Source organism: Python bivittatus, unplaced genomic scaffold, assembly GCF_059951505.1.
Source record: "Python bivittatus isolate LINGU-HERP-01145 unplaced genomic scaffold, Pbiv_v1 ctg000850_np1212, whole genome shotgun sequence".
Classification (NCBI taxonomy): Eukaryota; Metazoa; Chordata; class Lepidosauria; order Squamata; family Pythonidae; genus Python; species Python bivittatus.
This window is the reverse complement of record NW_028277112.1, coordinates 14,646,412-14,661,158: the sequence shown is the minus strand read 5'-3', so window position 1 is coordinate 14,661,158 and position 14,747 is coordinate 14,646,412. Positions and strand designations below refer to the sequence as shown.

The 14,747-nt window shown below is 40.2% G+C and overlaps 1 protein-coding gene across 10 annotated transcripts in view; it reads right to left on the bottom strand.

The window, feature by feature from the left end:
• The window catches only part of CAST (calpastatin), a 75,302-nt gene extending 64,098 nt beyond the window's left edge, over nucleotides 1-11,204 (bottom strand). For 3 of the 10 annotated variants that reach the window (XM_025172904.2, XM_025172903.2, XM_088130094.1), the window contains exons 1-2: nucleotides 10,925-11,202; nucleotides 3,511-3,570 (exon numbers count right to left, since the gene is read on the bottom strand). In XM_025172904.2, the coding sequence (XP_025028672.2) occupies nucleotides 3,511-3,570; nucleotides 10,925-10,975 (111 nt within the window). In that variant the 5' untranslated portion in view covers nucleotides 10,976-11,202. Of the gene's footprint in view, nucleotides 1-3,510; nucleotides 3,571-8,312; nucleotides 8,456-10,924 lie in introns of those variants that run through there. The other 7 variants (XM_088130091.1, XM_007437793.4, XM_007437795.4 and 4 more) reach the window with 5 other exon arrangements.
• Between the last annotated feature and the right edge of the window lie 3,543 nt (nucleotides 11,205-14,747).

Below are 14,747 nucleotides of genomic sequence, written 5' to 3'. Positions count from 1 at the left end.
GTCGGCCAGTCTGACTGAAAGATCAGATTCCTGTTCTTTTGAACTCAGAGAATACAATTCTCTTACCATGCAATGAAGCTGAGTACCACTGCATCACTCAGTATTCCTGTCTCCTTATTTCCTTCCCACTCTCTGCTGCCTTCCCATATGACTGTCATTTAGATTAGGTTTCTTGGGATAGGCACATACATATTCTGATACCCTTAAAAGTACTACAATGATGGTTGGATCCACACATCATTCCAATTATAATCTGGTTTGGATTTGGATTTGTATGAAGGCAGTTGTTGTGATTTATTCAACTACAGTTTAACATCGTATGTGAATCCACCTAGTAAAAGGCACCTAACCACTCTAAAATTTATAAAAGAATGATGATGGAAGCTTGGAAGCTGCCCCATTTTGCCAGTTTTAATCAAAGTTGATCTGAGCGGTACATGTGAATGAAATTATTAAGTCTTATATTTACAAGCATGTTGGCTTACATTCCTTAAAATATAATCCTAGTATTGTTTCCTCAGGAGTAAGTCTTATTAAATTTAATAGAACATATGTACTAGTAAATGTGCTTAGAATTACTGGTGCAGCAGCTTTCCTGCTGAGCTCCTTACGATTGTTTCATCCATTTTTCTAAATAGCCTAGCTATGCATCTTATTTTTATCTAGCTTCATTTAATAAACACATTCTCTGCGAGAGATATTCTAAATCTGAACACCAAGTTCCTAAAACATCAAAAAGGCTTCAGATATGATGTGTTGACACCAAAGCAATGGGGAAGAGCAGGTCCAGGCTCACAGACTCTACCTAAGCCAACAAAGCAGCCAAAAATGGATGGCTACATGATGGACAAGGAAACTGTGAGCAAAAGTAATCACAAAATAAATCCTCTCCTTTCCATCCCTGCCTCCAATAGCTATGATATATTGAACTGGAATTTGGAAACAGAAATTGAAAAACAACTACTTCTCTTCTCTACTTTGCACGAGAAAAGCAGCTCTTGAAACTTTTGTGCAAAGTTATGCAGATAAGCTAGCAGCTTTTACAGTAACTCAAAACATTGACACCAACTCCAATCTGTTTATGGACAGCCAAAGGAAACAAAATTGCTCAGGAGAAGAAATTAAGATTAGAAAGGACAACCAAATATAGGCAGAGCTTACAGCCTCACTTTCCACCAAAGAGGTAAACCCGAACAAGTGCAACCATACACTCCAAATAAATCAAGTTGCTTTAAGGATTACACTCAACAGAACTAATATTGGATGTTGGTCTACCAGAAGAGCTATCATTCTATCACTAAGCTCACTTCTTTGATGCCAGTGTCATATGATTGATCTAAGTGTTGTCAAATGGCTTCCTAGCATGACAGGACATAAACAAATTCTACTGTCTTTTAACCATTCCATCATCTCCTGCACACTGTTCAAAGTGAAATCTTTTCTTTCTACTTTTCAAATATACCCACTGTGCATTTGAAAAAAATCTCAGGCAGAGACTCCCCTACCTCATGCTACAGGCAACATGCCAAATGATAAAAACCATAACAACCCAGCAGTTTTAGTGTCCTTGACAAGACACTGCTCAAGTAATCTTACTGAAATTATACAAGAAAATATTGTCATGGATGAAGTTCTAGCAACAGGATTAATTAACTCTTTGAAGCTTACCAAACTGTAAACAAGAAGAAATACTGAGAAGACTGGATGAATTGCAGCAAACACTTCTGTTAACATGAGCAGCAGCCAAACCTTTAACTGACCTGATACCTTTGGACCTCTCATCTGACAGCAGCTCCACAGAAAATCATTATAAACTCTCTGAATCCTGCAATCAAACAACTCCTCCAAAGAAAGAAAACAACCTACACCCCAGGAAGCCCACATGTCCTTCTACCCTGCAACAGCCCAAACTGATTCCATCTTGTTCGGTTTCAGATAATGACAATCTGATTCATTCTGTTCTATCTAAAGGCTTAGATCAGAAAAGAGGACAAAAAGAAGTTGCTATATCAAGAGTACATCCTAACTAAGATCTCCAGCCCGCAAGTCCAGCTAAGTCCAGAGGTAGCAAATTAATTGATATTAGTCCAAAGTTGCTGCCTGCTAATGATTCTCATTCTGATGACAACATCAATATAACATCAGTATGTCTTCTTGCACCTAGACAAGGACATAACACTTTAAGTGCCACCAGCTGACTCATTCCTAAGGAACTGGGTTAGATAAAAGCTATCTCTTGGAATATTGCTGGGTGGCACAATAGATTGGTGGATACCCATTCTGAACAGTACCTATCAGAATTTAAGATCATTTTATTACAGGGATTGGTCAGACAGTGGTTACGGGTAGTCCTTGTTTAGCAACCACAATTGGGACCAGCAACTCAGTTGTTAAGCAAAGCAGTGGCTAAGTGAAACTGCAACTGTGTATATGATCTTTCTTCAGCTTTCCTCTGCTTTACCGACCTATGAAGATTGTAAATGCAAGGAATGGTCATAAAGTTACTTTTTCATCCCTGTTGTAATTGCAAACAATCACTAAATGAGGCAGTCTCTAAACAAGGACTACCCATACATCCCAGTTGTCCAGATAGCTTAGAATTACTGCCTTAAATGCATAACTTTATATATACTGACTCAGTAGGGAACCCTCACTGTGATAAGTAAGTTAATGTAAATACAATTGCAACTTTACTATCTAACCTATGAATTAAATGACATATACAAAGAACCAAGCTGATCATGACATCAGGTATAATTTAAAAAGCTGTTTAGCTTATACTTGTTATCTCAAGTGAGTACTGTATCTCTCAAGGTGTGTTAAGACCAACTCCCACCACTCTTGATCTTTAGCCATGCTGGCCCAAATTCCTCACATTTGTCACACAGAACTCAACATTACAACTCAAATCAAATTCAGGTCACAATTATCCTCTGTTATATTCAAGAGTGATTGATTGTATGCCATCCACTTGGTGTCAGCTCTTAACAAGCACATAGAAAGACCTTCTCCAGGATAATCAAAGGCAAATATGAGGACTTATTTGAGTCCTATGAAGCTTCCATGTAAGTGAGACCATGGATACTACAGGGTTCCTATGCATGGAGGGGCCTCTGTATCTACAGCTGTATTCATGAAAACCCCCTCATACCTATTTGCACAGACATCAAGAAAAGCCAGCTTCCATACCTTCAATGTTGATGAGTCAGGGGGATAAATGCAATTTGAAAATAATTCAGAATAAGCGTTTCAGACCTTATATGAGCACGCCTCTCTGTATTCATTAAAGCAGCCCAGATTATAGCTGAATGCCCAATCACTCAGTTACAGTCCCAAATGATGGCTAATAATGATAATATTTTATTTTCATCCAAATCATAATTAATGAAGTTTGCTAACCATCTAGAATTTCTTCATAAAAGCTGTGAATGATGGCATATGTGCAAAAGTTAAATAATGACTCATTTCATCAGAAGTTGAAACTCATTATAAATTATAGCTATAATTTACCTCAGTTGCTTCTGCTCCTTTCTTCTCTCTTGATGCTCCACTTGCCTTTTTATCACCATGCTGTAAGAAATTTTTTAAATGTTAAAACTCTCATTTGAAATAATACACAATATTCTCTACACCAAGAATAGGCAATATAGTTCTCCAAAGCATCATGCCCACAGGCCTCTCCCTTTTCATCCAGTAGATCTTTTGCCCCATTCTAAATAGAAAACAAGAAGCTAGCAGGCTGCAAAGCACACCAGTGACTTCTAGTATTGTCTCTACAAGAACTCCACCAGCTCCCACAACAGGTTGGACAGACATATTTAGAAAATAAAAAGGATGGGGTAGTCACAATGAAGGTGAAATGAAAGCACCGTAATGTCCAATCTGCCTTCTTTTTATCAACTAGGATTTTATACTGAATGTGTCTACTTACAACAACCGTTTTGTGGAGGGAAAAGCTTCCCTCCTCCCTTTATTAAGAGCTCACATGATATAATTACAAAATTCCAAATGTTCTTATTGGCTTCAAAATGTTGCCTATCCCTTAAGTTTAAATGAAAGGAAATACAGTATAGATTTTGTTCTTCTATATCCATTAATTTTTGGAGTGTAAGCCCTGGTACAACATCAGGGAGGTCCAACTTTTTCTGGAACACAGGTCATATTTGATCACCCCTTGTTGTACCAGGGGTTTTCTCCAAAAACTAGAGGATGTGACTGAGACAAAGCCTAAATTGTACTTCCTTTCATTTAAATTTAAATGAAAATTTAAATTAAACCAAAATATAACACATATAATTACTCCCCACTCTTACACTAAATCATTTTTTCTTCTGTCACATTAAAATTTACAGTATGACAATAGCTAGCCATACCCAGAATTTTAGAGATGACATATACATACATTCTTTATTATAATCAATGATCCACATGTATCAACATATAAAAATATAAAAACAATTAAATATATGATCATTGGGGATATGTTATTTGATTATGTGTCTTGACTGCTGTCATGGAAAATTTGGTCACAATAAACTTTGTATGCCAAAGATCTGTCTGTCTCAGATGTTGTTGCAAGATAGATAGAATAAATAAGTTCCTTCAATCCCTATACAAATTACAATACAGCACTACAAGTGATTATTTCATTTTTTCCTGAAATGCACAGACAAGTCCATTCAAATAAGGAGGGGTTGAGTATCTACCCAGCAAGAAAGTGGATGGCAGAGTATTATATTCCTCAACCTAAGGAAAGTGAAAGATGTCACATATTTGGCCAGCATGCTGGGATTCCTTGGAATCCAGATTCTACTATAGCACAGGATCCTACTAACCTCCAAATGATACTCCATATCCTTCATCCTCTGAAGGACTACATGTCTGGCCTTAATGTAATCCACAGTGAAGAGAATAGAGGCCACATATGGCCCTGGGAACTCAGGACATCTCGCTCTGCTGTACACTCACTGGAACTCTGGACTTGTGTTTCTTGAACAGCAACTTCCCACCTGCCACCTCACAGCTTCCATTCCAAAAATTTATGGTCCATTACAAGGATATAATCTTCAAGAAGCGCTTATGAGAGCAGCTAAAATAGTTTTTTACTATTATATTACTTATACTGAAACTCTCTTCCCCAACCTATTACGCAACAGAATGCAGCAGCTGAGTACAGTATTGTCTGCCATCCTGTCACATGATCATCCAGACATATATTCCATTCTAGCACTCTGACAAATTAGCTGGGAAAGGGACTTCCAGGGAAGAAATGGCGAACTGAAGACAGCTCTGCTGAAAGTAGAGCCAACGGTCACAGCGGAATGAAGAGCCAGAGTGAAACGCTGACCTTTTGTGTTTGGAAGATGATATGGAAAAGGAGCAAGCTTTACCAGATAGGACTGAGTCTGATTTGAAAGTGGATCTAAACTTGCCGAACTATGGGAATGATGTGGAAGGAGATGCTACACAAACGAAACCAGTTGATGTTTTACCAAACTAAAAAAGTGACCTAGGTAACTTTCTTATACTGGATTTACAAAAGAGACCTGTTAAAGTTGTGAAGAATTTTGTAATTCATGCACTTATTTTGTTCTTAGAAAGAGATGGGTTGTAGAAGTAGTTACATATATAACAGGATACACTTTACCAGGTTTAACTTTACCAGGGTAAGCTTTATTCTGGCTTGTAGAGAAATTAATTTTGAAATGTTTAAACAGACACATATAAATTACCTGCTTATCACAAAAGCTGTAGTAAGGCAGAAGAAAGGGGAAGAAATCAACAGGTATTGTTTAACTGCTTTATCTGACTATTGCTTGACTTAATTATCCTTGCGCAACTGAAAAGGAAACTAAATTTTCCCTGTTTGAAGTTATGAAACTGAAAAGAAAAAAAAAACAGAAGGAAGTTTTTGATTCTTTCAATACTGAATGTTTCCACAAGAACCTAAAACCTCAGTGTTCTGAATATGTTCTTCTTGCACAACCACCAGAATTCCCACTAAGACAGATAACCACTAAAGATTTAAAATATTAAAAACCCCAATATGTAAAAAAAATAAGCAAGTATGAGACATAAGGTGGTGATGAATAACAATAATTTCATATGAGAGCAATAAACAAAGATTCAAGGAAGATGCCTTCCAGAACAACATGCCTTAATGGGATGGTCAGAGATAAACTAGGCCATATATTAATTTCTGGAAATAACTGAAACAACCAGCGATAAGTCATACCAGGACTTCTGAAACATTTTCTTCTTCAGTATGAACTCATTAAGTCCTTTTGTAGAGAGACTTGACATATTCCTTTCAAGATGGCATTTCATGGCAACGTGAAAACCTTTTTCTTTAGAAAGGCCCTTGGACTTTAAATGATTTAAATGATATAAATAAATAAATTATTTGTGTATTTCATTTCACAGCTCCTTCATTGTGCTTCTGTTTGAACTCTCAACCCTAGCTAAGAATGCTAAGCACTTTTCATCTATACCTGCTAATCTATCCCATTGTTTACATAAGATAGCAATTAAAGCAAAAATTAAATACTGATGGAATGGATGGTACTTATAATCTAATGCCCTACAGAAACCATCCCAGATAAATTACTACTCCAGGACTTTGCTCATCTCTCTCTTAATACAGCTACAACTCTGTGTCTACTGGAGCTACTAGAAATTACTTCTTAGTAGCTATGCATAGGAATATGCTATGAATGATATGTATCAAGGAAAAGGTGACCTTCACCACATTACACAATTAAAAAGTGATCATTCCAATTATATGGGCACACTTTAAAAAATTAGCCTAAGCAACCCAAACTACTGAAATCAGTGTGCTATTAAAGTAGGTTCTTATCTATGTACCCAACCTACTTAGAGCCTCAATGATCTATGTCATATTCAGTAGCCATAGTTTACTGCAAGGAACAGCCAATGCATGAGATCTGCATGAGCATCATAGTTCATGTGATACATTTAATACCACATTCTTACATTAAAAATGTTTAAAAATGGTGTGTACAGAAGAAAAAAAATATTAAAATATAACAAATCGCAGTATACCCTAAAAAGGAGGGAAAGCACATGACATTCATGCAGGTGCCTTTTAAAAACCTAAAGGAAACCATTATAGGTGCCTCCCAAATATCAGAGGAAAAGCATTCCAGAGGATAGGCTCTACATAGAGAAGGCCTAGTTTTCAGTAACCATAACATAGCTGTCCATCAATCACAGTGCAAGAGACCTTTTCCAGTCTTAGTGATCAACCAAGTCTAAAATGAGGAAGATGATCTGTTAAGTGCATGACCCATTCCATCTCTTTTGCAAGTTTATAATCACTTCCTAAAGTTGGCAAAATCAGCAAACACAAAGGATTACTCTTTTAATGTGATTGCAGGTTAATTCAGAAAGTCCTTCTGCAATGATAACTGCCAAACTTCAAAAAAAAGTGTTCTAATTTATTTTTAAAAGCCTCCAATAAGCCAGAAATGCACTGTGCTAAAGACATTAAAAGCAAAAAAAAAAAAAAAGTTAGGCACTTGTTCAGAAAAAAAGCCTCTATAGTTTTTACTTCTCAGAAGCCTTGGTCATTTCCTTCCTTCCCAACTGGAGAGGAGGAAAAACATACAGGACTTTTTGAAAAGCCATTCAATTTTTCAATTTAATATATGCAATAACATAACCATAGACGTTGGCAGGTGAGTTAATATTAATTTTAATTAGATAAGAGCTGCAGATCCACCCTCCACAAACATGGAAATCACCAAATTTACATTGAAAATGATGGACTTTTTTAATGAAAAGTTTTGCATAGCATTATCTTAAATCATCAACTAAGTTACCCAAATGTTTCAGAAACTTTAATAGAAGAAATAACTAATTTTGTTATTCCCAAATCTGGCTTATTATGTACATTCCAAGATAAATCAATTTTGTATATGAAAGATATTGGTCGCTTTCAGTCCGATTTATTCAACCCATTTGAGTTTAATCCTACCCTTCAGAACTATGACCACTTTCCTTTTCTAATCAGAGTCCGACTTTCATGTCAGAAAGTTAAAGGCAGCGTAAAAGTTCACAAGAATAAGCCAGCTATTCTGTGCATACCAGAAGGGCGTAAACTTTCTGGTTCCCTGGGCCAATTCATCCCTGGTGTAAAGCGCGCAGGTACGCCCTCAGCAAGACGAGGAAGGATTTCCATTAAGCCGTCTCGAGAGGAGTATTAGCGACCGACACTCCCTCAGAACTACATCAAATACCGGATCTCCAAGTAGCGCAGCGATTATTGTATTATCAACTCCACGTGTATTTACCGTCGCATACCACCAGCTCGCAAACGCCATCGCGCGGACCGCTCCCAGCTCTCCTTCCAAGTTCGCCTTCAGCGTCCTAAGAGCACGTACGAAACTCCAGGGTATGCGCGGCGGGTTGCGACTCTGCGGCAAGAGGGCTGGGAAGGTGTGCGAGTAAAGAGCGGGGCGTGGAGAAGTCGTTGCGTCCCTTCAGCCGGCCCGCCCCCAAACAGACAGCAGATTAAGGAAGCTGAAGAGGACGGCCCGTGTCAATTTGGTGTCCGCCTGCTGGAGCCATGTCTTTCTGCTTTGAAGTAACTGCAACAGGGGGGTGCCTAGAAGTAATCGTCTCTTTGTGGACAAACTACGCGCGAGTTAAACCAACCACCCGGTAGACGGAGGGAATGACAGGAATGTCGTCTCGATCGAGCTGCACCGCCCAAAGCCCTCGAAGTGTGATTTCATTGCTTTGACCCAGTTCCTGGAAGAAGGGAAGGCGTGTCTCCATTCATTGTCTTTCTTTCTAAATCCCTAGCATTTCCTGGGTAAAATTCCTTCTGCTGTGCCCAAATATCTTTTTCTAAAAAGGCTAGGCAAGAAGCAGTATTTTACCCCAGGGTTGCGTTCATAGATAAAGAAATGCACTTTGCCCGAGGCAGAAATTAAGTACCCATAAACTTGCTATATTCCCACGGGTGCTAACCTAGAGTCAGCTGCATCGGCTTATTGGGCTGGGCTTACCTGCCTGGGTTCACACACACAATGCAGTGGATCATAAACTAACCACACTAGTTTGGTTCCCACAGAGTACTGAATCACTTTGTAGCCAATGGCTTGAGAGCCCCGAAGAGTGTTCAAAGTCAGCTACTGTAAAGTATGAGAAAGATATTACAAACACTCTTTATTCTTCTTAGGGCACCTAATAGGTCACTAACTATCAAAGGAGGCACAGAGGTTTTATCTTCAGTGCAACACCTTCCCCTGATACCTTGACTTCCCCACAGAGTTCAATTGCAAACAGCATAAAAAGAAAAATGGGCAAGAAAAAAGTGGGGAGGAAGTCAGGATTAGGAACAATTTGTTCCACAATTTTGTGAATGGATGCAAGGAATCTCCACCTGCCATTGGCCCTGCCACCCCACGAACAGGGCGGCCATAAGGTCGGTTGCCCAACACTATACTTTCCCAGGTACTATAAATTAACTGGGCAGACCTGAATGATAGAATCAAACCTGCCCCAAACTGTGAAACTTAACTCATAGCAGGAACATCTGCAAGGCGAAATGAAAATTGGAGGGCACCCGCTGGTATTAGAAATAAGATATAGGTCTTTTATCAAAAGCAACCTCATACCCACCTGTCATTTCTTCTCTAGGCGGAGGACTCTAAATTGTAAGAGCCTCTCTCCATTAAAGGGGAAGGGGGTGTCCAAAAGCCTGAAGACAATCTGTTAACTAAATCCCCTGACTTCTATCGGAACCACTGTAGGATACCAACTGGATTTCATTTAAACCAGAGAATAACACAGAACTTAATGATGGCAGTGTAGATGAATGCCATTGAAAATACAGAGGTTCAGAGCCTGCGTTCATACAATGCATTAGTTGTAAAGAAACAAGCCATAACGGTGCTAATCCAAAACAAACCCATTATGTTTTAAATGGCCTGGTTCATACTACAGGCCACGATGTGGGGGCTGTTTGCACAATATACCAACCTATGGTAAACTTAATCATAGTTCATTTAAATTTCTGGGTTCACACGATACACTGAATCATAACCAAAAGGCTATATTTTCAGAACACGCTACACTAAAATGCGTTTGCTGATTTGTCACTCAGAAAGTCATGTGATTTGGTACGTACTTAATAAATCATGGCTTTATAATTTGGCGTCTTGCAGGAACACAAATGGGGACGATACAGTTTCCAAGTCAAAGACAGCTTTGAATCCTCGCAGTTTAGAAACCGCCCCGAGACAGATTTCGGGACACACAGAGTCACTTTCACATAAACTTGCAGGGGTTCTATCTCTGACGGAATCCCTTAAATCTCTGATTTAAAGTAGCACAAAATGCCTGCTGAAAGATTTTAAAAGGGCAATTCGCATAATAGTCACCGTTTTTTCACACGTCCATAGGGAGGGGCTCTAGCCTTTGAAGTCCACTCGCCAGCCTACCTCAAGCGGGCGCCCTCGAGATGAACAAGCTACAACGCTTATCACCCCAGCTGCCAGGGGGAAATTACAGCGGTCGCCCAGCACATCTGGAGCGGAGACCGAAAAAGGCGGCGGCACGACGGGAGGCGGACTGTGCTTACGCAAGCGAGCGCGCGCGCGCACCCCAAGTTCCCTCGTTGGAGCAGCTGCTTCGCCCCACCCAGTCCTACCCCTCGCTCCCGGCTCTGCTTCTCAGCTGTCCCGCGCCTCTGCGCGCCGCCGATCTTGGCTCCTCGCCGCGCTGGGCGCTGGCAAATTCCTGCTGCGCTTTAACACATACGCCTCAGCCCCTTCCCCGACTGCACGCCGCAGGGCTACATTTCCCACGCCTTTTATTCGAAAGGGGAAGTAGAGAGAGCACTCTGAGGGGCAATACCTAGTTTAGTTTAGTTCCCGACCACCCACCCTCGACTTACCTCTCTGGCGCCCTTGGCGGGGTGTTTTTTGCCTTTCGTTGGCTGCGACATGACAGCTGAGGAGGCGCTTTCGCTCCTCGCAGGCCTTTTTCCCCTCGCGGCGTGTTGGCGGGACTCGGCAGTAACTCCAGGACAAGGAAGAGAGGAGAGGAGCAGGATCCGGCGGGAGCTACGAAACAGCTTTTCCGACGGACCCCGTGCCAAAGTCAGGCAGCTGTAGCACAGTTGGTCCCTCCTCTTCCTGCGGCTGCCGCCGCTGCCGCTTCAGTCACAGACAATCCGAATTCCTCGGGAGGAGGTTAAGTAAAAGGTGCTGGGTGGCACGTTGTTCTTTTCGCCGAGCCGACTATGCCTTGTAGATCGTATAGGCTGCTAACATAGCCTGCTGGGCGACGTTGCATTCTATCCCGTTTCAAGTGAGCTCCTTTTAAAATCTCGCTGAGGTTTCAAGATGCTCAGCATCCCCCCCCCCCCGCCCGCAACACACACACACGCACCCTACAACTATTGATCCAGTTTCTTACTGGTTTAGCCTGAGGCCTCTTCTTGCCTTTCAAAATATTAAGTATTGTGGTACTTAATCTGTACAGGCCAATATTGCCTTCTTCTCCTCTTAAAACCCAGATGTGAAGCCACAGGGCCAAGATTTGATTCTGGTCAGTGCTTGGATGAGAAAAACAATTATCTAGCGATTCCAGGTATGCCATCCAGATGAAAGAGAGTCCAGCTGTTACAGCATGACAGGCCTTTGCATACTCACCTGGAAGCCTCTCCCACTGAACTTGGTGTAATTTATTTGAAATATTACATAGACATTCCTGAAGTCAATTAATGTCAAGCACAACAACAGCAAAAAAGGTTATTTAAAACTTAATTGATCTCTCTCAAAAGAGATTCCAGGACAATTTATGCAATTACAAACAGGCATGCAATAATTACATTAGATAAATGCAAGTTAAAAAGAACTCTTCAAGTGAAAAGGACTTGTCAAATAATTTTGTCTGGCCTAAGAATGAAAAGAATGTTGATGCCAGTCAACTTTCCTTAGGAATTATTCTCTAACCACAATATCTGTGCAAAAAACAGTCTTTATTTCATTGCCGCCTTAATTTTAAAAAGGGTGGCTCTTAGAGAAGGGGCTTGGAAGACTACCTAAAACGCAGACAAATTGTTATGAGGACATATATTCTAATGCCTCAGACCTTTGAGATTTAGGACCCAGTCTTCTGCACCTGGAGAATTTGGTTCTCCAGACATTTCCGAACTAAGCCGCCAGCATGCTGGCTCACCATTAGCCATACTGGCTGCAGTACAAAACATCTGGAGGGATCGGTTTTCCACCCTGTCATAAGCTGTTACCCAGAATTAAGAGTTCTTCTGCATGACCTGCTAACTGAGCACAGGCAATGTGTCCACAATCACATTGAAAGGACTTGAATGGATGACATCAGCCTTAGTTCATCTTCCTCATGGAGGCAACCTGCAATCCTGCTTTCCTGCTCTGCTACAAAAATGGTGCTTTCAGCTTTGTGCCAGCACAAGACTGGATGTACGGTTTCTCTCCTGTGCTTAATTCAGTCTAACAGTGTCTGTGCTTCTATTGCTTGCTGTAAGAGCGGCCGGCAGAGCACCTTCCCCTGTGGTTGCTGGTTGTGCCCTTCATGGCCATTTTGGGGATATCTGTGCCAAAAGAGAGGAGTGTACCCAAAGAAAACCTAAACTTTGGCTCATGCTTTCCAGCATGGGTGGGAGGTCTAGTAAATTAAGGGAATGTAAACATAAAGCAGTTAATCATCTTGAAATATGTTTTTATTTTCAATAAAAGATTACAAAGATACAATCTTTTGACTGCCTCCTATCATTGTGTAAAATTACAATGTTTCTTGCTTATCACACTTCCTTGCTTTTGACCACCATAATTGAAATAACCTTGTACCTGAACTGTGAGGTCGGGACATATTCCACCATTAATATAAAAGAAAGTGAACCCAAATAATTCCCACTTCACTTTGGTTGGATGCAATGTTAGACATTTCATTAAATATGCCACATGCTTATATAAGACCTTAAACTGACACTTATCCCATCAAGCCGTTATATCCATCTCAGAATACAAAAATAAGCAGGCTGGAAAGAAATAAAGAATGATTCATTCTAGCACTGAAGATGTTACCTAGCTGGGTAATGAAATGTTTGCAAGAAAGCAACCAAGCTCAGAGAACCCCAAGGACTCCACAGTTCAACCCTGAGCTACACATATTCGCTTCTATTGGAAAGAAAAATTCAACCTTAGTTCATAAGATACCTCTCAGTAGTAGATGGCTATTGAACTTGTACACCTATTAAGAGTGAATGAATCTGAATTTTAAAATCTGAGATTTGAGACTGAGATTTTCAATTCCTATCTCATGTTCCTAACTACTAACCCATTATATGTTTAAAAAGGAAGTACAGAGGAACCAGGCAAATAAAAGGGAGTATCATTCTTGAAACACAACTTATTTTTCATGGGATTCTTTTTATTTTTTACTTTTAATTTTAAACAATACCTGGACCTCCTCAACCAACAGGTCTGACAGACTGCACTGCATTCCCGCGGGTTCACCATACAGCATGTTACTCCCTGCTACAAAAAGGTTGATGATAAGCAAAATAGAATGAAATTCTGGAAGGATCAAGATATCAAATCATATACATTTTTCTGTTGGGGCAAGATGCCAACCCTGCCCCAAATTATTTTATAAAGATATATATTCTCATGATTCATCTTCTGATTCCAGTGCCTTGTCGTGTACTTGACTTTAAATGTTTTGAGAGAGGTGCCTATGTTAATCTATTGTAGCAAAAGAAAAGGGGGAGCATCTTCTAGTATCTAGAACTTAGATTTAACCAGTCCTAGATCTTTGCCACCTATGTGGTAGGAGGCTGCATATTGTGCCATGTCATGTTTACTTAACCATGATGATCCAACTGAGGCTGCAGTGTGAATCCATTGACATAATGACAAAAGTATGGTGTCTAATTTATCTGTACAATAGAGTTCACAATGAGGAGAGTCATTCTTAATTTATGCAGATCGTTGCTTCATAAGAAAGCAAGGAGCCTTCCTGATGTATATACTGTATGCAGGAACAAATAGCAGCTTTTCTGGCTTTGGCCATGAGTAGTATATTCTTCCAATCATTCAGGATGACCCACAGGCCCGTGTGGGAGGGAGGGTAGAACTGAGAGACCAATGTAAGAGGGAAAGCTGGAGAAGACAGAAACAGGCCATGGCCACAAAGACCATCAGCTATACAGATGTCATCTTTTACAGCTTTTTCTGTAGTGGATAGATGGAGGTAGAGCAACATTGCGCATCACATGGTTCTATATGTGTCTATATCTAACTATAGTAACACCAAAATGACAATGTGTGTTTCATGATGTCATGATACAAGCCCCTACCCTTGGTATTTGCACCATGACATTGTGTGCAAGTTTGTATTGTAACCAGTGAAATTGCATCATGTTGTTACAATGTATGTTTTGCCTCCCTTTGCCTACCTCCACAAAGACCCGTGCATGGTTCTAGTTTCTGATTCAGGTGGATCAAGATGTGAAGTACTTAGAAAACATTGCTACCTATGGGAAATTTTCCATAGCAACGCTGCCATTGTTATGTAACTGTATTTTGCATATATAGTTATGTAACTGCTACAGCGTCTATTTTCCTTCTGTTCACTTTGAAATCAAGAGCCACATTTCATGATATTTAGAAACAGAGGAGCAGAAACTCTGGGAATCTGAAAGCACTACTGGAGAAGAATGTTATATTTAAGCT